Source organism: Mus musculus, chromosome 7 (genome assembly GCF_000001635.26).
Source record: "Mus musculus strain C57BL/6J chromosome 7, GRCm38.p6 C57BL/6J".
In the NCBI taxonomy this organism is placed as follows: Eukaryota; Metazoa; Chordata; class Mammalia; order Rodentia; family Muridae; genus Mus; species Mus musculus.
This window is the reverse complement of record NC_000073.6, coordinates 132,556,583-132,579,473: the sequence shown is the minus strand read 5'-3', so window position 1 is coordinate 132,579,473 and position 22,891 is coordinate 132,556,583. Positions and strand designations below refer to the sequence as shown.

Genomic DNA, 22,891 nt, shown 5'->3' with positions numbered 1-22,891 from the left:
TGTCTTTTTGAAACAGAATCTTTCTGTGTAGCCCGGGCTGGTCTCACACTTGCACTGATCCTTCGGCCTCTGCTTCCCCAGTGCTGGGATTGCAGGAATGTGCCACCAGGCCTGGCAACACACAGGTTTTTAGTCAATAAATATTGAGAATTGTCGACTTCAGAAACCAAAGTGTTCATTCCCTTTCCAGGTGAGAGGAACTCAAAATCGCAAGGTTTCTGTTCGTAATCACTGAAGGAGCGTTTCCCGATTGTCTCTTTCCCTTCCTTTTCACATGGGTTCACCTGTTATGAAACTCCACACAGAGTCAAACATTAATGGCACTCAAGGGACATTTGTCAAACTAACTTGTGGATTTAACTTGGTTATCTGCTCATAGGATTGTTTCTATTTATTTGGTTGGTTTGGTTTTCAATACATCCTGACCAGTTTACCCCACCTCCTCTTTTTCTCCCATTCCCCACCCCACTCCACCCCACCCCAGTCCCCTCTCCCCACCCACCCCTTTTCTATTTCCCCTTAGAAAAGAGCAGATCTCCCAGGAATAGCCACAGAACACAGCTAAGAAGATACCATAAGACTAGGCACAAACCTTCATATCAAGTTTGGGTGAGACCACCCAGTAGGAGGAAAAGGGTCCCAAGAGCAGACAGAAGAGTCAGAGACAGCTGTTAGTCCCACTGTTAGGAGTCCCACAAGAACACCAAGCTAACAATAAGAACATATGTGGCGGAGGGTTAATGCAGACCAATGCAGGCTCTGTGATTGCCGCTTCAGTCTCTGGGAGCACTGCAGGAGCTTTATCGCTAGGCTCTACGGTTCCTGCAGAAGTATTTGCTTGAATCTGTTGGTGGCGTTAGACTCAACAATCCCTGCCATGTGGGCTCTGACTCTTCTTCATGTTGAGTTTTTAGATTGTGCAAATGCAATCAGAGCAGCTCTGTTTCTCGGAGGGAAAAGGCTACTCCAAGGTGCAGGTTGTTCTTTCTTGGCTACAATTAGTGATGGGAAAAAAAAAAAGCAACCAAGTAGGAGGGAAACCATAAATTTTTATCATGCTCTTTGTACCCAGTGCCATTCTCTGATAAGTGAGAAGTGATAAAACTCAGACATTCCCAGAGGTTTCTTGCTTATGAAATCCTTTTCATCAAAGAGCACCCTACCTGCGAGTTCAAAAGGATTGCCACATGTTTTGATGTTACCCTTAGTTCTCCTGATGAGCTCAGCTGCTCCTGCTTGCCAAGGCATAACAAGATGGCCCTGGCTTTACCCATTTGTCCTGGCTTACAGAGCAGAATCACAAAGAAGCAGTTCCTTTCTGACCCCAGGGGAGGAAGGGTCAAACCCCCAAGAGGTTGATCATACTGAAGTAGGTGGTATGAAAGGAATAAAAATGAAAAAGATAAAGTTATCCACTCATAATAATGAGCCTTAGAGGGTAATTAATGGTCATTATAGTAATGAAGTAATGATCTGGGCAAATGACCTTAGCCAAGGATAGGATGAGCCCAGTAGGCTTGCTCAGTGCTCCTGAGGATATTGGATTCACTGCTCTATCTCTGAGCCCACACTACTTTCTTGCCCCTACTGACCAGGTCAACTAAGACATTCCCTGCTATGGCTGTTGAATGTCTTCTATTTGTCTCTCTACCTGGGTCTTCTTTTGTTTGTCTTTACATGTGTCTGGTGTGTTTGTGTACCAGTGTTTGCATGAGTGTGGGTACACAAGGTCTGGTGTCTTCCATGATTGATTCCTACGTATTTAAATATATTTAATTGAGCCTGGGTTTCTCACTTGAACCCAGAGCTCTAGGAATTGTCCTGTCTCTACCTCCCTGAACGCTGGGATTTCAGATGGGTCTCGATGCCCACTCAGCGTTTATGTAGGCTCTGGGGACCTGAACTCTGGTCTCTTTATGCTTGCCCAACAATCACTTTACCTACTGAACCATTTCCTCTGCTCTTTCCCATCCCACTTTCTTTTCCTCCTCTTTCTGATCTTGCTCTGTGTCTAGGGAGGCTAGTTTGTGGGGATTGTCTTTTCTCTTGTTTTCTCAAGTCAGGGTTTCTCTCTGTACCTCTGGCTGCCCTGGAACTCTCTCTGTAGACCAGGCTGGCCTAGAACTCATAGAGATCCACCTGCCTCTGCCTCCTGAGTCCTGGGATTAAAGGTGTGCACCACCACCACTACTACCACCAGTCTTAACAGACTCCTTAGGCTCCTGGCTCCCTCCAAGTAGTCTTTCCTCAAACTCCTCTCTCTTTGGGGTTCTAGAAACCCCACATCTAGCCCTGGATACGTGGACTGACAGTGGCTCTCCCTGGTGTGCCAGTCCCTCCATCCTTGTGCTTTCTTATTCACACACATTCTTTCCAAACTGGAGTGTGAAATCTTTCTGCCTGACCCTGAAGTGTAAGGTAGTGAATCACTGGCCCTCTGTGGTCTACAGCTTTTGGTACAGGATTGGATAACTCTTCTATTCTCTTCATATTTTCTGATTTATAACGAGCGTTATAGACAAAAATGATACCTAAGCACCTTCTGATTGTGTTTATCCTGCAATATCCTTTTCCGGTTTGAGTTTTAACCATGGTAGTGGAGGGAGTGCAGGCAAGTCTATACTGCGTAGCTGTCATTTCCAACCACTTATAACAACAGTTAATAACATCCGGGCGGCGTTTTACAGCTGCAGAGATGATACTAGAAGCATCAGTAATCTGTTTTGTCATTTTGGTACGTGAGGGTTCAAGGTCATGTGGTTTCAGCATTTAAGATATGATGTTGCTCCCAACAGGCTCTTTCAGGAAAGGTTTTGGAAGGTCCCTGGGCTAGAGAAACGCAGTGAGAGGCCACCATTCCTTCGGGCCTCCGTTCCCCTTCGGGTAAAAGAAAGCGAACTGCTCCAAGTTCAGTGCAGAGCTCAAGCGCCACAGGCACAAAAGCAGACTGCGCACTTGGGGAAGGCAGCAGAACTTGGCGCCCGGAGGCTCAAGGCCGGGTGGGTGGGGCGAGAGTGAGCCTCTTGTGATTGGTGTGCGGCCCTCCGCCTTAACCAATGAACTGAGAGAACGGGCGGGGGCGGGACAGACACGTCGTCTTAAACGACCTGACGCGCCGGGCAGCCACATCGCGCTTCGTGGCTGAAGTACAGTCAGTGTCGCTTAGCGGACGCTGTCAGGTACGACGTACGCGCCGGGGCTGGGCCAGAGCGACTAGGGCCCACTCGGTGTTCTGGAGTCTCCGCCGGGGCAACACTGGAATCTCCGGGTCTAGGGCGCCACGCAGGCCCGGGGTGGGGCGGGCTCGGCGTGAGGACGGGCGGGGCACGGCTTGGGCTCACTGTCCCCGGGGGACTCGGCTAAGGGGACTGGGGCCTTGGAGGTCTCGACTTTGAAAAGGCGGCGTTGAGGGCGCGGGGCACCACGAGCAGCTTGGCGGGGGGTGGGTGGGGGGTGGGGGTGGGAAGAGGAGGGAAGGACCCGATCCCTGGGGACAGAACTGCGAACTTGTGGTCGCGTCACCGGGAGGGGGCGCTGATGCGGACCAAGTCCGAGCTCCTTGGGCAGCTTTTACGTCTCGTGGCAGATCATACCCATCCCTCCCCAATCCCCACTTCTCTTCAGTCCTAAACCAAATAAGAGGATTGAGGAAGTGACGTGCACTCTGTGATGAGATGGTGGCTAAGGATTGGCCCACAGGGCTCTCTGCACGAAGAGCCCCCTCCTTAGGCCTTTGACAAGCTATGTTGAACCTCAGTAAATTCCAGTCTAATTGTGGGGAGCTCTTGCTGCCAGCAAATCTTGCCTCAGGCCTACAGCAATGCCCGGGAGTACATTTACCTTGTAGATGTGTCAAGATATATTAAGGGAGGAGTGGTTTTGGAATGAAGTGGCTTTGCTACTTGAATAACCTCTGATTTCTCCACCCTAAATTTTCTTGATCAAACTTGTTAGTGTCTGTAGGTAAATTAATTTTATGTAACTTGTAACTGTACTTTAAATTGTATGTGTGTGATCAGGAATGAATGCGCCATCCGAGGCCAGAGGGATTCGATACCCCTGGAGCAGTTCTTGATAGTTGTGCCATGTAATGTGGGTGTTAGGAACCAAACTCTGGTCTTCTGCAAGCATAGTAGGTGATCTTAACTGCTGAGCCATCTTTCCAGCCCCTAAAACTTTAATTAGTACATATTTTAAAAGGTATTTTTTCCTGTCTCATCTATTTACCTTCCGGTCTACTTTTACTATGGTTATATGGATATGTATTTTATGCTCTTTGCAGAGTTCTTGAGGATGAGCCAAACTGTATACCTGTATACTTTTTTTTTTTTTTAGATTTATTTATTTATTATACGTAAGTACACTGTAGCTGTCTTCAGACACTCCAGAAGAGGGCATCAGATTTCATTATGGATGGTTGTGAGCCCCCATGTGGTTGCTGGGATTTGAACTCAGGACCTTCAGAAGAGCAGTCGGTGCTCTTAACCACCGAGCCTTCTCCCCAGCCCCCAAACTGTATACTTTTAAAAATAGTAATGAATGGGTAGTGATGTGGAGGTGTGTGGAGGGTGCGGTGTAGTTGGTTCAATCCTTTCCCAGTAGTGTTACTTTAGTTGTTTGCCAGTGACGCACTTGAGGTGAATTTTAGCCAGAATATTGGTTACATAAAACAAAGCTTATGTTGACAGACCTTCCAAAAAAAAGAAAAAAAAATTAAGGGCTGCATTTGTGAATGGTTACCTCAGAAAAGTAAATATTTAACAAGCGCCAAACCAAATTTACTTCTCAAGCTGAAGATTTTCAATGGCTTTTGGATGACTTTACCCTGCTGTTTCTTTTAGAGCAATTTAAGGAAAGGTTATTTAATAAGGCAGACTAAACAAATTCTTCCAAATGCAGCCCTTAATGGAGACTGTACTGTGGAGATATTCCTGTGAGCTAATGGGGAAGGGAATAATGGTGGCCTGAAATTAAACATAGGTGTTCAACATGCTCGGCCTGTCGTTAGTTCTTATGTTTGGGCTCTTATATCTGCTAAATATAAATAGCAGATAGATAATAAATAGGAATAATCTATATATCTATCTATCAATCATCTTTGGTTTCTCGAGACAGGGTTCCTCTGGGTAGCTCTGGCTGTCCCAGACTCACTTTGTAGACCAAACTGGCATCAACTCTGAACCCTTGATGAAAAGATGAGTTTCCATAGGAGGACAGAGAAGTAGCCTCTCAGAGCTGAGTTATTTTGATGCAGGATGGGTGACCTGGTTACCTGGCTTGTCTGGTTGCTACCTTGCCTCCCTCAGGAGTTGTGTGTTCAGGAAGGCTCTTCTTCACCTGCCAGACAAGAGAATACCAGCAGCAGGTGGGTACCCAGGTACCCAGGGGAGGGGATTTTTGAGACAGGGTTGACTTTTCCTTTTTTACAAGCTTAAGTTCACAGTGGGGACTGCTTGAAAACAAGTGCCTGAAGTGTTAGGATCTGTGATAAAAGTCTGCAATGTTCTTAATGTCCTAAAGTGTTTAGGAGGGACTTTCGTTGTAAATTCAAAGGGAGAAGGTGGAAAAAATTATCTATATAGTATTTATGCACAGAAGAAAATTGGTAGTTAATGGTAATCTCTTAAGTAGGTAATTTTCTTGTCTGACTGCTATTTATTTTATTTTATTTTAATATTAAGGCAAGGTCTCTCTTTATAGCCCTGGCTGAGCTGGGACTATGTAGACCAGGTTGGCCTCAAACTCCTAGAGGTCCATCTGCCTCTGCCTCTCTAGAGTGTTGGGATTAAAGGCTTGCTTGACCACCTCTAACTTCTTGGGTATCTGAGAATAGCCTTAGGCTCCTGATCCTCCTGCCTCTGCTTCTCTAGTTTATTTGGTACTGGAGATGGACTCCAAGGCTTCGAATCTATTAGGCAAGAACTTACCAACTGATCCTTAGTCCCCGAGGATCTCATTTTTATTTTTTAATGAAAAACGATCCAGTTTGAAGACCCTGGCCGTGTTGTTTGAAAGCTGTGGAACTTGGCTAGTGTTCCTATGACCTTAGAGCAGAAGAGAGTGTAATGAATAGCTCCTTTGTGCTAAACCAGAGGCTTTCACATGGGCTCCTCAAGACCCCATCGAAGTTCAGAAAGAGTGACACATTCACGCAGAGCTGCACACTGAATTTAAATCTGAATTGTGCAGTGCTGTGGATTTTCTATCACACTTCTACCATTTCCAGAGCCCCTGTGAAGGAGAAGATTGTTGGTGGCTGTTTTAAAGCCTTCTTTAATTTTGTTCTAATATTTCTCATACAGTACCAAGCTCAGTAACTTGAACACAGAGGCTCTTTAATAGAAAAGTGTGTACTAGATTCTGCTCTGTCATGGTCTGTGCAACTTGTAGCCTTTTCCAGTTAAGTTGAATATCCAGAGTATTACTCATATTTTGAATGTTTCTTGTTACGCTACTGAACATTCTACATGAAATTGAGAGGACCCAGCAGATAAAGAGATTCTAGCTGAGGAGGTAACTCAGTGTAAGTTGAGATAAGTCGAGTTCAGATAACCTTTTAGATTCTTTCCCATTGCACTCTTTATTTTGTTTTGAGTCAGCTGAATGTAGCCTTGGACTGGAAACCCTCCTGTCTTAGCCACTGCCCCCTCCTTCCCCACCCCGTAACCCATGGCTACAGTCACTTGCTGTCCTATTGCAGCCTGTAAAAATACACCATTAAAAGCATTTTTAGGATTTTTTTCAATAACCAGTTTTTTGTTTTTGTTTGTTTGTTTGTTTTTTTTTTTTTTTGTCTTTTTGCCTATTGAAAAAAATCATAGCTGTAGACTTTGGTGGCAAAGGTATGTGAGTAGTTTTGAAAGTTTGAGTCTTTCCCTGAGAATAGGTGACCTGGTGACCCAAGGCTGCACCTCCTGGGCACACTGACTGCCGCACTGCTCTCTACACCACGTTGTTTCCTCAAAGCTTACCGGATCCTTTCTTTTTATTTGACTTTGCTTCTTGTCTGCTCTCTGTCAAACAACTCAGACCATGTCCGAGCTCATTTTCAGTGTTTCTGACATAAATACAATTTATGGTCATTGTAGAGAGTAGAAAATAGTTTTAAATACAGCCACGGTGACTTTTTGTTTTCTCTCCTTAACAGTTTCCCCTAATACTCTTGCGTAGTTGAACAAGCAATTTTTTTTTCTATATATAAAGTTTTCGTTTCTTTTCTTAATTAGACATGTCCTAAAATGCCTTGCCATGTTGGTAGAGACTTATTTTAAAGCTTTGTTTGTATTTTTGTGTACGAGTGTTTTGTTTCTGTGTATCTAACTGCATTTGCTAAGGAGTATCAGAGAAAGCACACTTTATGCATATTTCCTAGGAGGCAGAAGTTAATACCATTTTACATTTTCAGTAGTTTAAGTAGGATCTACTGTGTAGATTGTAAAGAGCCTAGGAAGAAAACGATGAATCGGTATCTTAGACTTCGTGGTGGTGAATGAGGGCTGGTTCTTTGCAGTACAGCTAAACATCTTTGCTAGCTGCCATTTCCAGTCTAGTGATTCTGGCTTTGTTTTTGTTAGAGAGAAAATACTGTGGAAATAGCAGACCTTTTCCTTAGGGAAGTATATAATTGGACCCCTCTAAGTGGACAGTCTCTAGATCTTGCGTTTTCAGTCTGTACTCTGGTCGGTCCGTGGGAAGGGAGACTAGCGGCACGGTTCTGGCACATAGAGTAGAGTTCTGGGAACTGATTAGTGATTGCACATTCCTGAACCTCACTGGGTTTTTAGTGTGGAGTGAGAGCCAAGTTGAAAGAGAAGTTAGCCAAGTTCATGATTGGCTGATTTGGCAGCGCAATCATGTGTGCGAAGATCATGCATGGTTTGACTTGTTGGAAAATTCTGTTGAAACATGAATTAGCTATTTGTATATATAGACACCCCCAGCGTGCCTGGCTTTTGGTAACTTCCCCCTAGTCTAGAATTTACCTAAAATGCTTTCCTTCTCTACTTCCAGACATCACACCTATATCTGCTCTTATTTGTTGCAGGATCTTACATGATCCGAATGGTGAGCTGTGCACACAGAAGTTGGGGGAGCACTGTTAGGGACTGGCTTTAGGACTGGTGCCGAGAGAGGCCTGATCCTGAAAAGTGTAAATAATGCGAGTCTACACCCGTGTGCCCGGGATTTTATATACCCCACTTAGCTGTTCACGCTTCGGTATTCTCTTGGTCCCAATTGTTTGTTTTTCCTTTAAACAGTTGATTTTTTTTTCATAAATTTTTAATGTTTTGTGTGGCAGGGGAGGTGGGTGGGTTATAGACACATAGGATTCCTTATGAGTCGTTTGTTATATGTGTGTGTTTGTTACTGTAAGATCTCAAGACTCTTAACAAAGTGCAAAACAAGTCTTCTCACCTCTGTTCATGCTGAGTTTGACTTATGTTTTAGATATCTGTGCTAAATGACAAATTTTGACCTTGTGGAGTTTGGGTGCTAAACTCTTTCCAGTCTCCAAAAGTTACTTTTTTCCTGTTTCTATAAATTTTTTAAAGATGTATTTTTATTTTTTGTGTGTACTAATGCCTGCCTGCGTGTATATATGTGTACCACGTTGGTGTCTGAAGAGGGTGCTGGGTCCCCTGGAGTTACAGAGAGTTGGGAGCCATCGTGTGGGGGCTGACATCTGAACCCAGGTCTTCTGCAAAAGTAGAGCATGGTTTTACTCGCAGAGCCAGCTCTCCAGCTCTCCAGCTTTCTTCCCCTCCTATCGTCTTTCTCTTTTGAGGAAGAGGCTACTTGTAGCCCAGGCTAGCCTGGAACTTAGTATGTAGGCCAGGCTAGCCTGGAACTTGAGTTGGTCATCTTTCCTCTGCCTCCTGAATGCTGGGATTACCTCATCTAGGTTAAACGGCATTTGTTAGTACTTGTCTCACTGCCTACATATCAGGACGATTCAAAATGCAAAATAAAGAATAGAGGTGGAGGGGAGCCTGAGGGCCTGGAGTGGGGCTGAGAGAGGATGAGGCAGGTGCTGCTTGTGGTTCTAGCTCCACAGGGCCATTTGAACCCAGAGTTAAAAGACCACCCTGGGCTTTCAGAAGGTACAAAATGGTTCACAGTCTCTCCTTTTCACACCCTGCCTCATGACCAACCAGCAGGCAGTTGTGGCATCTGACTTGGCGCCCTGCCTGTTATCTTCCCTGAACCCTGCACTGTCTGGTAGGATAGGGCTGGCTGCTGCCTGTGTGGAAGCTTGGCAGTTACGTAGTGAGCAGACAGGAGTCGGCTCTGGGAAGGCTCTCACTCTCCACATGTTCTCCTGACTTCGGACAGGTCTGTCTGCACTCCCACTCCTGAAGGACCCACACGATGCTTTCTAAACTAGCAAGTCTGCAGACCATTGCTGCTCTGCGCCGAGGAGTCCACACCTCAGTCGCCTCTGCCACGTCTGTTGCCACAAAGAAGACAGAGCAAGGCCCACCATCCTCCGAGTACATTTTTGAACGGGAATCTAAATATGGTGCACACAATTACCATCCTTTGCCTGTAGCCCTGGAGAGAGGAAAAGGTATGTTTTGGATTAATCCACCCCCACATTTGCTTGAAGTGTGTTATCAGAATGAGTTGTTTTGTATTTCTCATGTGTAAGCCGCACTGAATGCCTTGTGGCAGATAGGGCTCCTTTGATTTTTCTAGGCGACTAAGGCTCCTGTGCCCAGCAGTCTTCCATGGGAGCCTCACGATGGTGAATGCAGAGGAAATGGGCATGCGTACCACAGACAATCTTTTAAAATTAGTTCTTATTTAGACATGACTCTAGTAATAAAAACATTATGATGATATGAAAATCATTTCTTTCCTTTGCCCCCAGATAGCTGAGGCTTTTCTTCGTTGTGTTCTCTCCATCCCTCCTGGCCCCATGTACACCCTGTTTTCTAGCTCTTCCCCCTAGGTACTCACTGTGCCTTCTCTAAGAGTCCACAGGAGCTTTCTGTATACACAGGTAGTTATCAGAACCAGGAAGTTAACAAGAGCAGAGCAGGAATCAGCTTTGTGTCCTTAGTTATAAATGAACCTTAGACCAGGGCTCTCATTCTTGGTGGTTCAGTGGTCTGTTGATCAATAGAGCAGTAGGTCTTCTCTTCCCCTCCCCCTTACTCTTCTTCCTCTCCTCTTCCTTCCTCCTCCTCTTTCTCATCCCCCTGTCTTCTTCCTCCTTCTCCTCCATCTCCTCCCTTTCTTCCTCCTCCTCCTGTCCTGGGCCAGTATTTTTTTTTTTTTTTAAATTGTAACACTTCCCAGCTGAAGTATTTCAGCCCTGTAAGCCAGTGTTTCTTCAAGTTTGGCACTGCCTGAATTGATCTGGAGTAGAATTGCTGGGTCATGTGGTAACTCTACGATTAGCTTGTTACGGGAACTGCCAACCTTTAAAACAAAACAAAAAAACCCTCTCTCTGTGTGGCGCGCGCACCCATGCCTGAGCAGAAGCAGAAGAGGAAGTCAGGTGTCTCACTTTATCGGGTTCTGCTTTATTCCTCTGAGACAGAGCTTCTCACTGAACATGATGCACACCATTTTGGCTAGGCTTGCTGGCCAGGGAACTGCTGGGATCTGCCTGTCTCTGCAGTTAAGGCTGGGGTAGCAGGAATGAGTGGCCATGCCCAGCTTTTTAAAAATGTGGGATATGGGAACTCAAACTCAGGTCCTCATGTGTGCCTTACTGAGCCATCTCCCCAGCTCAGGATTACTAACTGTTTTTCAGATCAGCTGTACTGTTTTTGATTTTTGGTATTGGTAGAGAGACAGGCTCTTACCTTGTAGTTCAGGCTGCTCCTAACCTTGGATTCATCCAACATGAGCTGCCAAGTGCTGGGATCACAGGTTCATGTATGTCTTCTTCAAAGAGCCGCGTGCAACTCCGGACAGGCATGGAGTGTCTCCTGCCTCTCTCCTGGGCCCCTTCAGTCAGTCCTGTACGCGATCCATCGCGGCTTGAGAATTGAACCCAGACGGAATTGGTGGGCCAGGGGACATGTTTTAGGGGAACCGGGAAGGCTCCAAAGCCCAGAGAGCAGCATTTTGGTTTGGACATACATGAACATGTAAAGACATACAATCCGTCACCAGCCATTAGAAACATGCATATCAAAACAAGGAGCTACTATTCCATACTAGTATGCTTATAATTTTTAAAAGAAAAAACAGTGGGGCAAAGATAAACCGTTTGGAACTCGCATGCATTGCTAGTGGACGGGTAAATCGGTACAGCTGTGACTGGGCGTGGTGGTGCACAGCTGTGTGCTGGGATCACATGTTCATGTATGTCTTTGAAGAAAATGCTAGTAAGTTATTTGCCCATTTTTAAAAAACAGTCTTGCTTAATCCAAGCTGGCTTTGAACTCCTGATCCTCCTACCTCTGCCCCCTCAGTGGTGGGATTACAGGTATGTGCCATTATGTCTAGTGGCTTTTATTGTTGTTTATCATTGTGTTCTGGATACTGAGTCCTTATCAGGTATATGGTTTGCAAATACCCCTGTTAATATGTTCAGTTGTAGTCTATACTATACAAGAGTTTGTCTGTTTTGTATAATTTCCTTGTAAATTCAGAGTTTTGGCTCCTGAGACTAAAATTGCTTAAGAGGTTACACCAGCCAACCAACTTACCTCCCTCCCTTCTTCCTTCCTTCATTTTTCTCTCTCTCTTTCTTTCTTTTTCTCTCTCTCTTTCTTTTTAAATAAACTTAGTATAGAAAACTTTTAAATAAAAATAACATCACACACTGAAATAGCCAGAACTGAAGCTTATCTATCTCTGTAAGCTTCTTACTGTTAGACTAGCACTTGGGATGGAGGCTGTGGAGCTTCAGGCTGGATTTTACACTTTCACTGTTGAGTATATTTCTTTGTGCTTATTCACCACTAACCCCACCCACAAATTTATGACACAATTACAGCCTTTTTATACTGTTTTGTTAAATGTACGTGTAAGAGTTAGTCAGATACAATACAGCTTTAATATTTCTTTCTAAATCAAAGCCAGCAGGCTTGCACTAAACCATTTTAAGCATAGGAATAAGTAGAGTACCATATATAGGCGTTTAGAGGGCTTAAGAAGTCAGTTTTCATTTTGGGACCTTGTGGCATACGGAGACTCTCATTCTTTTCCTTCCCTCTATTTTAGGCATTTATATGTGGGATGTGGAAGGCAGGCAGTACTTCGATTTCCTGAGTGCTTATGGTGCTGTCAGCCAAGGACACTGCCACCCAAAGATCATAGATGCCATGAAGAGTCAGGTGGACAAGCTGACATTAACATCTCGGGCTTTCTATAACAATGTCCTTGGTGAATACGAGGAGTACATCACCAAGCTTTTCAACTACAACAAAGTTCTCCCTATGAATACAGGTAATGCACTCCCAACAACCAGTCATTTGTTACTTATTTGTATTTATTGAGCATCTCACCATGTCACCTAGGCTGGCCCTGAATTTATACTCCTCCCACCTTAGTGTCTCAAGTAACTGGGATTAAGTTGTGTATCACATGCTAAGCTTATTTTTTTTGATAGTTTGCATTAGTCAAATCTGAGTATTTTCCTTACAATAGGAGTGGAGGCTGGAGAGACTGCATGTAAGCTCGCTCGTCGTTGGGGCTACACCGTGAAAGGCATCCAGAAATACAAAGCAAAGATTGTTTTTGCTGGTATGTAAATTTAAATATTACAGTGTTAATGGTATCAATTATGTAAGACTTTATTTATGGAGTGTTTTATAAAGGCTAATGAGGGAATTCCTTTTAGATTTCTTTTTCTTTTTGATACAAGAATATTTTTATTGTTTACTTATTTCAGTTTTAAAGATTTTTCTCATAATATATATTTTTAAAATTTTTATTAGATGTTTTCTTTATTTACATTTAAATGTTATCCCCTTTCCTCGTTTCCCCTCTGAAATATTTTTAGATTTCTAAGTTATTTCTACATGAATGAGAGTTTCCTTTTGTGATGCTGTGGAATAAATCTAAGGTCTGATGGATGCCAGTGTAGTGCACTCCTTAGCTACATCCCTAGCTCGAGACTTTCCTTTCTTGACTCCTTAATCCTCCCTTCTTAAAGTAAGTGGCTATTTGATTTAATTTCTCATTTTACCAGATTTTCTTCATACCTGTTTTCTTGTTACATTTTTGTTTGTTTTGCTTTAATTAACTAATTAATTAATTTATTTTTGGTGCTAAGTTTTGAAGGCTTTGTGTTTCCTATATAAGCATTCTATCATTGAACATTGGTGGCCAACATCTTTTGTTTTTTGAGACAGGGTTTTATTTACTTATGTGTAGTCTTGGCTTTCCAGGAACTCATTATGCAGACCAGACTGGCCTCAAACTCATAGAGATCTGTCTGCTACCGCCTCTCAAGTGCTGGGGCTAAAGGTCTGTGCCACTATGCTTGGCTTGTGGCCAGGATTTTAGTCCTGATCTTGAATGTGCCCTGTGCTGTGTTCTTAGAAGCTGTCAGGAACAGGAAGCCTGAAGCTGCCCTTGTTACACTTCTGAGAATGGTTGAGAAGGAATACTTTTGAGTTCTTGTTAAGGAGATGAATAGTTTGTTGGGATGATATAGTCTGACTTTGATAATTTTTGTGTGATATTCAAATGATAGGGCCTGACTTTAAAGTTTTGATATTAGTTGAAAATAGTATGTATTGGTTTTGTGGTCAGAATCCATCCTTGTTTCATCTGGTGAAAACATACAGTTAAATTATAAGTCCTATAGCATAATAACGTTATGGTTAGAAGCAGTTTGTATTTGAGACGACAGATTATGATCTGAAGAAATGTTGACACGATTCTATAACTTACCATTTTGTTTTTAAAGCTCTAGCACATCGGGTAGACAAGCTGTAAATCCTGCAGCCGCCCCAGGGAGGGATGTAGAAGAGGAACACAGGAAACCTTGCTGCTTGTGTTGAGCTGGCGTGCAGGCCAGCTGCATGGCCATTGAGCACCTATGGAGCAGATAGGGGGCTGTACCAAACTGGAAAAAGCCTAACGTAGCAGGGAAAGTATAGTTAGGCTCTTGCCAGCATTGAAGAGACAGAAAAGGAGAATCGGGAAAGGTTCCACTTTTTTGAAACATTTAGAAAAGGGTGTGGCTTAACCTAGCAGCAAAGCTTGGCTTCGTTAGGACTCACTGTATGTTACTACCTAGAAGTTACCATTGTAAAATCTTAGATTTTAGTTGTGGGTGTCCTAGCTGGCTATTATAAACAAAACATGATTTCTATTATAGATTGTCCAGTCTCTTCCATACTAGCTAAGGGTGTAAAGATATTTTTACATCCTATTGACAGAGGCTGGCATGACAGTGAAAGACTGTATCCCTGCAGTGTGAGCTACGGGGTGAGATCCCTGGGACCGGGGAAAGCAGAACGGCCTGGCTCCTGAGTCTAACTTGGGTGACAGAGGCTTTTGCAGGAGGAACTGAGTTGCTGCTGACGTAGGTGGTGTCGCCTTCCTTAGTGTGATGAGTTCTCCTTCTCTCTACTGTAGTGTTCATGGCTGAGGTTAACTCCATCTTCAGTGATGTCGTTGTTTGCTCTGCTGGCTGATGATAGGATGTTTGCTTTCTGTTAGAGTCGAAGCTCTGAGGACAGGCGGCTCCCAGGCTAATTACCTGTCTATCTTGTCTTGGAGTACTCTTCGACTTCCTGTGGCTCCCATTTATTAATAGAAAAAAAAAATGTGATCCTGAGGAAAGGCAGCTGTCTATCTATTTCACTTAAGTTTGTAGAGGATTATAATGTCAAGGAAGGCAACGTGGAAGGTATTTGGATTGTCTGAGTGTCTTTTCTATACGTGAATTTGGAAGTGCATCTGTTGAGTAGGTAGCTTGCAGTGTGGGGTTATCAGAAGGGAACTGCTCATCTCTATGCTGGATACCTTTTCTCAGTTTCCTATTGTAAATGCACCTTGTCTGTCTAGAGCCTGCTTTGAATGCTTCAGTTGTTGGGCTTCAGTTGGAATGGGTCTGAGGAAAGGTACTGTAGAGATTTGGCCTTTTAGTTAGGCTTCCCAAGGCGTTGGTAGGGCAGTATTTGTGGGTTTCTTTGGAATAATCATTGCTTGTCTTTCCTTTTAGATGGGAACTTTTGGGGTCGAACACTATCTGCAATCTCCAGTTCCACAGATCCGACCAGTTATGATGGCTTTGGACCCTTCATGCCAGGCTTTGAAACCATCCCATATAACGATCTGCCCGCACTGGAGGTACATCAGGGTGGCTATGGGACTTGGCTCATAGCAACTGGAAATTATTTTGAGTTAATGATTACCTGTTCAATATGTGAATTAAAAATACATCAATGAGGGTGCTGGAGAGAGATCTCAGTGGGTAAGATCACACTCTGCTATTGCAGAGGCTCAGTTCCTCGCACCTAGGTGGCAGCTTACAACTTTCTTTAATGCCAATTTAGTGGATCTAACACCGGCCACTTGGGCAACAGGCATGCTTGTGGTGCAGATACACACATGCTTACGTAGTAGACAAACACCCAGGTACAGTAAACCAACCAACCAACCAACCAACCAACCAAAAAACCCAACCAAAACAAAACAAAAATGCAGGGCAGTTGCTCAGTGATAAAACAGCATGTGAGAGGTCCTGGGCTTGACCCCTAACACTTTAAAATGAACAAACTTACAGGCATCTGAAAATTCCTAAGTTACGCTGAAGTCAGTTGTATTCTCAGTCCTGGGCAGTTAGTGTACAGCGCAGGGGATCTGCTCTTGTCATCTAGTACTAGGCCAGCTGCCAGCTCACCAGCTCTGAGGGTAACTACTGGAGTAGTACCCATTAGTTACTAGATAATCTCAATCAATCTCTCTCTCTCTCTCTCTCTCTCTCTTCCCCCCCCTCTCCCCACACCCCTTATATATATCCTGTCTTTTGAGATAGTCTATGTTTTTCCTCTATCTTTTTTTCTTTTCCTGCCTTCCTGCCTTTTTTTTCTTCTCATTTTGAACCCTTGACTGGCCTGGAACACAGCATGTATACTGGGCTGGCCTTGAACTCGTAGAAATCTGCTTGGCTCTGCCTCCCAAGTGTTGAGATTAAAGACATGTACCAACACTTCTGGCCTAGATACATTTTTTTTTAGACTTGTAAATTGTAGTACTTTATTTGTGGTGCTAGGGAAAGAACCAAGGCCTTGTAGTTTCTAGGCAATTGCTGTACCACTGAGGTACATCCCATCTCCAAGCTGAGTACTTTTGTACAAACAAAGAACTCATAAGATGGTGTTTTGTTTTAATGGTTTGAGTGTTTGCCTGTATGCAGATGTGCCATGTGCATGTAGTGGTGACAGAGGCCAGAAGGGCACTGGATCTGCACTTAATGGCAATTGTGAGCCCTCATATGGGTGCTGAGAATGGGACCTAGGACCTCTGCCAGAGCAGCCAGTGCCCTTAGCTGCTGAGTCGTCTCTCGCTCCTGACCTAGATTTTACTTATAGTAATTGTCTATGCCTGTAAACCCAGCATGCTGAGTTCTGTTTAGATTTGTTTACTTTGAGTATTTTGCCTGCATGTATATGTACACCATATGGGTGCTGGGAGTCAAACCCAGATCCCCCAAGCAACAAGTATTCTAAACTGCTAAGCCACCTCTCTAGTCTGTCCCGCATAATTAATTTCTAACAGGAAGTATTTGATTTCAGTGCTAGAGTAGAAGAGAAGCTACTAAAACTCTCTCCGTTTCTTTCACAGCGTGCTCTTCAGGATCCAAATGTTGCTGCCTTCATGGTGGAGCCCATCCAGGGTGAAGCAGGCGTTATCGTTCCGGATCCAGGATACCTGACAGGAGTTCGGGAACTCTGCACCAGGCACCAGGTTGTCCCACTCACTTTACAGTGAGGCCAGACTGGCCTGCACTTGTTTGGACTCTGCTGACAGGCTAAATGATGAGTTCCACGACTCAAGGAACACTCAGTGCTTCGCACCCTCTGTGGAAGCTCACTTTTCAGCGTCTAGAACCCTGGAGAGATGCCGGGCTGTGGGCTGCTGAGGCTGCAGCCATCGGGCTCTTGCTGTGGTTCCCTCCTCCCCTCCAGGAGGCGTTCGCTCTTCTGATCCCTCTCCAGCCCTGTCTCGTGTCCCTTTGCTCCAGACCGCACAGCTCTTCTCCTCTTTCTTCCACCAAAGCTTGCAGTATATTTTGCTCACTAATGAGAATTCCAGAAAATATTTGATAATTGTATAAGCATTAATTATGTGAATTTGTTCTGAGAGTGTCATTAAAGCCATTAAAGCTCTGCAAACTCTTCATGTTTGCACACGTGCCATTCTGCCATGCAGAAGAGTGCCACGTGGGCCACTGGGAGGTATTGGCCTGATACAGGAAACAGAGTTTCATAGGATACCATTGAATTGTGCGGGTACAGAAAACATCCTCCTAGATGGCAGGGCGTGTCGGAATGCCTCTTAGTGGGAAGACTGAAACAGTGGTGGTCTTTGTTTCATCAGTACGTGAGAATGACAGTTGGGCTGCCTGTTGTCTCTCCCAGGTCCTGTTTATTGCTGATGAAATACAGACAGGATTGGCCAGAACTGGTAGATGGCTGGCTGTGGATCATGAGAATGTCAGACCTGATATGGTTCTTCTTGGGAAGGCCCTTTCTGGCGGTTTATACCCTGTAAGTTCAATGCCCTTTGCTTCTCTTCCCTCCTTTGCCGACTGCGACTGGGATGCCTTTTAGGTGGTTTGATTTGGCCACGTGTGACGTAGGCCACCTGGAACATTTTAGAGACCCCTTGGGTGGTCCACTAGGTTAGTGTTGACCACGTGCAGTGTGTGCCTTGGGATGCACTGTGGCATTTGATTTGGACAGAAGCGTCTCCCCTCAGAAGTTTTCACTCCCACTGTTCAGTAGCTAGATTCACTAGTTGTTTAAAACCTTGTACAAGGAACATAAAGATGGGGACATTTTGTTCTTTTTTTTGGGGGGGGGTTACCTCTAGAGCTAGTAATTGCTGTGGGTTAAAAGGACTTTGAAGGATAGATGTTCCTGCCGAGTAGACTGAATTGTTTTCTTGAAGACAGTGACCAAGTTTGTTTTCTAAGTAGAGTATTTTGGAAAGGACTGTAATTTTGTAAAACAGCTTTGCTTGGCCTGCAGAGATGGCTAAGTGGTTAAGAGCACTGGCTGCTCTTCCAGAGGACCTGGGTTCAGTTTCCAGCTCCTACATAGCAGTTCACAGCCATCTGTACCTCCAGTTCCAGGAGATCCAACATCCTCTTCTGGCTTGCATAGCCACTGCAAACAAGTGGTGCATAGACTTGCATGCGCACAAGATACCTCGTGCACACAAACTAGTAATAAAAACGTTTTTTTTTTTTTTAGTTCTAAATGTGTGTGCTGTATTGTTTTGTGCCATTGAAGTGTGTTTACTGCACTTGTAATGTTTTGTCTTGGGTTATGATTGAGAGTCAGGAGACAGATGTAAACTTTGGGTTGAAACCTTACAGAGATCTAATATCAGCAGCATAGGAGTCTCTGTGTCCCTGGTGTGCTGAGAATATGAGGAACAACACGATGGCTTCTGTCTTTCAGGTGTCTGCAGTGCTGTGTGACGATGAGATAATGCTGACCATTAAACCAGGCGAGCACGGCTCCACATACGGCGGAAACCCACTAGGCTGCCGAATTGCCATTGCGGCTCTTGAGGTGAAAACAGATATGGCTGAATGATAGCTACTTTAAGTAGTGTTGAAGTTATTTTTAATTTAAGTTCTGGCATAATAAGTTTAGTAAGTTTGCCAAGTGCTAGAGAACATGAAGTACAGAGAGAAGGCTTTAGGGGCAAGGCATTCTCAAATAGTAAGGTAACTTTTGCCTTGTGTCATAGACTGGACTCCTCTGGGCTTCTCGAGTTTGTAGTCTGTCACCTGGCTGCTGTCCACCTACTATGCAGTTTAACAACACGATTAGTTCTTTTTTCTCCTTCTTTGTCTGTTTGTTATACATAAGTCAAGGTTTCACTGTAGTTGATACTGGCCTAGAATTTACCATGTAGCCCAAGCTAGACAGTTGGAAATCCTCCTGCCTTAGCTGCCCAAGTGCTAGGATTACAGGTGACCACAAACTCGTCTTCCCTTTTGTTTTTCAGATGGCAGATTTGAGGGCTGGTAGTCTTAGTTCAGTGAATGAGTAAGACTCTGGGTTTGATACCTTAGTATCACATAGATAGAAATGAAATCAGGAATGGTGGTACACACCTGTAATCCCAGCACGAGGGAAGCTGAGAGGCAGGACAATCACAAGTTTGAAACCGGCCCAGGAAGTAGACATAAGGTATAGTAATATGTTAGGGGCAGGAAAAAGGCAGTTCTCTTACAGTTTAAAGCTAAGTTATACTAAGTCCATTGAGATGTTGATAATAACTGTATTATAAGTTGCATTAAGCGAATTTTAATCTTTATTTTGCCACGAAGACTGATTGACAATGGATTTGTGACTAAAGCAAGGCTCTGAGGTTGTATGTTTAGCTAGAAATTAATACAGGCCCTGAAAATGAAAAGCATACGCAGGTGACATCACTTGGGTCTCTGTCTCATCACACGGGCATATTGCTTGCAGCTTACATGGGTTGCTCCAGGATACTCACTGGTATATATATTTAAAACAGGTTTTAGAAGAGGAGAATCTTGCTGAGAATGCAGACAAGATGGGCGCTATCCTGAGGAAGGAGCTCATGAAGCTGCCCTCTGACGTTGTGACCTCAGTGAGAGGGAAAGGGTTGCTAAATGCCATTGTCATCAGAGAAACCAAAGGTAACAGCCACAGCACACTGTGTGGAGAGCCCTTTCAAAGACTATGGTTAGGGCAGTCCTCTAACAGTTGATTAGATAGTTGGCCAAGCCATTTAGGCAAAGTATGTATTGTATTAATGTTATCTTAAATGTTGATCTTTCCAACAGGAAGGCATGTTTAACTCATTTAACCAAGTGTTTATTCTTTGCAGACATTTTTATTTCCTGTCTTTGTTAGTTAGGCAGCTCTTTGCAATTTCTGGCTATCTTCTGTTAATCTTTTCCCCTCACTTGAAGACTTTGTACATCCTGTAGAGGTCGTAAAAGCAGCAGGAGGAATAAAAGGAATGACTTTGATGTTGATAATAAGGAATGGAGGCTTGAGGCTTCTTTGTGTGCCTGACATCACTTATCACCCTCCAGGGCACCCTGCTGGTTTTCTTGGGTTAGCCCTTCCTTTTAAAGCAGTGATTCCAACAGAGGAGCTTTGAGAAAGGAACCATAAGTGTCTGACTAACAGGTTGGACTTGGGCAGTGGTTGGGAGTCACTGCTGGGTGGTGATGCTTAGTTACGCATGCTCAGGAGGTGTGTCAGGTCATCTCAGCAGTGTGCAGGGCTCTGTGGGTCATCTCAGCAGTGTGCAGGGCTCCGTGGGTCATCTCAGCAGTGTGCAGGGCTCTGTAGGCCATCTCAGCAGTGTGTAGGGCTCCGTGGGTCATCTCAGCAGTGTGCAGGGCTCCGTGGGTCATCTCAGCAATGTGCAGGGCTCTGTGGGTCATCTCAGCAGTGTGTAGAGATCATTTTGTGTCTCCTACCCAAGTTCTTTCACATTAGTTCCCTCATGGTTGCATGTTAGGTGCCCCTAATCTGAGAAGTGGAAACATTCCCAAATCTGGAAGGTTTTGACTTAAACCCTCACACCAGAGGAAAATCCCTTACTTGACCCCAGGGGACAGGCCATAACCAAAATGTAGGGCTCTGAGAATCTTGTGTGAAATTACTTTTAGACTGTGCCAGGGTGAAATATGAGTTTCATGTTTATGTAGTCCCTTTTCTGAAATACATCCTCTCCTTCTGTATATGCCAACATTCCTGAATCTGGAAGGAGCCTTTCTGGCCCCAAGCACTGCAGACAATGGCGTTCTGCCTGTAACAGTCTAAACTTGTCATTCAAACCTAGTTATATGCTTGCCAAGGAATCAGTAAGGCAACCTCTTGAGTAAAGCAGTGACTTAGAGCTCCTTTTCCTGACACTGGGGACACTCTCTGGTGGGGCTGCACTGGCTGTGCCTATGAACACTGGGTGTTCATATCTTGGAACCATTTTTCTTGTAGACTGTGATGCTTGGAAGGTGTGCCTGCGACTTCGAGATAACGGGCTTCTGGCCAAGCCAACCCACGGTGATATCATCAGGCTTGCCCCTCCCCTTGTGATCAAGGAGGATGAGATCCGGGAGTCCGTGGAGATCATCAACAAGACTATCTTGTCCTTCTGAGAGTAGGAACTCTGGGGAGCCATCTTCAGACAGGGCTCTTGTGAAACTCTGCTTGCAGTGGCCAGAGCCTGTCTCCTGAAAGGCATATATTTCAGTTGATGCATAATAGAGTGACACCTAGGAACCTGCAGGTGGCTGCGTGACAGAAAAGTGAGAGCGAGAGGCGAGGCGTCTCTTTGTTGAGGTTTGACTGTGTGGGAACTTTCTAAGGAGAAACGGACCCATCTGCGTACAGCCTGCAGATGGAGGCCTGCAGTCATTTACGTGCGTCTTTACAGTTTCCTTGCTGATGTGAATGGTTTGTATTTAGAAGTTATTTCTGAGATACTACAGAACAGTTAAATCATTATAATCAATGAATGTTAAGTTGATTGAAGGTTAAGCATATGTAAAATACTAGTTTAAAGTAAACTTTTCATTGGCCAACACCAGAATGTATTATATAGATTCTGAGAATTCATTACTAAATTACACTTTGCTTGATTGCAATTTGTAAAACATTTATTTTCAGTATTTCTTTGAATAAAGCTTAATGTTTCTTTTTACGCCAACAGAGTATTTTGTATTTCCATTTTGGTAATAATCAGTGTATTATTTCATCCTGATGACTGGCATTTCATCACCTATTGAGATCACTGGGTGTGTTTCAGGCCTTTTATTCTAAATAAAGCTATGACCAGTTTCTGTCTGTACAATGATGTGAATCTATTTACTTATTTATTTATATTTAAATTTTGTTTCATTTTTCTCTAGTGTGTTTTGTGTAATAACTTCACAGGAGATGTGTGTGTGTGTGTTTCACAGGGGATGAACTTTCTGACCTGGAACAGTTCACCCCTCCTTAGGCCACCTGGGGGTCCTCTGTTCCTGAGGAGGTCACCATATTGATGCTGAACTTATTGTGGTCACCTGATCAACACAGAGCACTACAGCCCAGGACTCCTGGACTCAAGCAATCCTCCTGTTTCAGTCTCAGCCTCCCAACTAGCTGGGACTTCAGGCATGTGCCACCTTGCCTCTGCAAAGTTCAGTAGTGGCTGTGCCCGCCAGAACTCTGTGTGTGCGTGTGCGTGTGCGTGATTCTGCATTTCCTGCAGCTGCTCTCTGAGATGGAGAGACTGCCTTAGGGCCTGGGATCATGCATTAAGAGAGTCTTCAGAAGAGGCCTGAAGACTAGGTGGACTTGGCAAATGAATCCCCTGGCCAGACTTGGAAGGCCATCATAGTCTTGAATTGGAAGAGAGGAAAGCATGGTTGTGTGTAGGAGGCTCAGGGAAGTGGAAAGCTTTGAACTCCAGGCAAACGGGGCCTTGGTCCGATGGGCCCTGGGATTGCTGAAAAGGAAGCAGGTCATAGAAAACCTGCCAGGCTGAGTCCTGGAGCAGTCAGTCACCCGGCATACTTAAATTACTGTTGCCACCCACATGCCCGGGGCAGCCAGTTCTGCAGTGCTGAGCAAGCTGCAAGTGAGTCCTAGGGAAGGAAGTTACTTAGTGGTTCGGCCCATCAAAACTCTTGTATCTTAGTTCCTAATGTTTCTCATAAGGAGAATGAGTGGGACCTGACTTTTGGGAGAGTGATAAAGGC

At 44.4% G+C, this 22,891-nt stretch overlaps 1 protein-coding gene across 1 annotated transcript; it reads left to right on the top strand.

Moving 5' to 3' along the window:
- Positions 1 to 3,075: 3,075 nt before the first annotated feature.
- On the top strand, positions 3,076 to 21,999 carry Oat (ornithine aminotransferase). Its single transcript, NM_016978.2, has 10 exons — positions 3,076 to 3,179; positions 9,334 to 9,568; positions 12,184 to 12,408; positions 12,610 to 12,705; positions 15,140 to 15,267; positions 16,765 to 16,887; positions 17,562 to 17,690; positions 18,609 to 18,722; positions 19,684 to 19,828; positions 21,144 to 21,999. Exons 2-10 carry the CDS (start codon positions 9,370 to 9,372, stop codon positions 21,302 to 21,304), a joined length of 1,320 nt encoding a protein of 439 aa, NP_058674.1. The 5' UTR covers positions 3,076 to 3,179; positions 9,334 to 9,369; the 3' UTR covers positions 21,305 to 21,999.
- Positions 22,000 to 22,891: the final 892 nt, after the last annotated feature.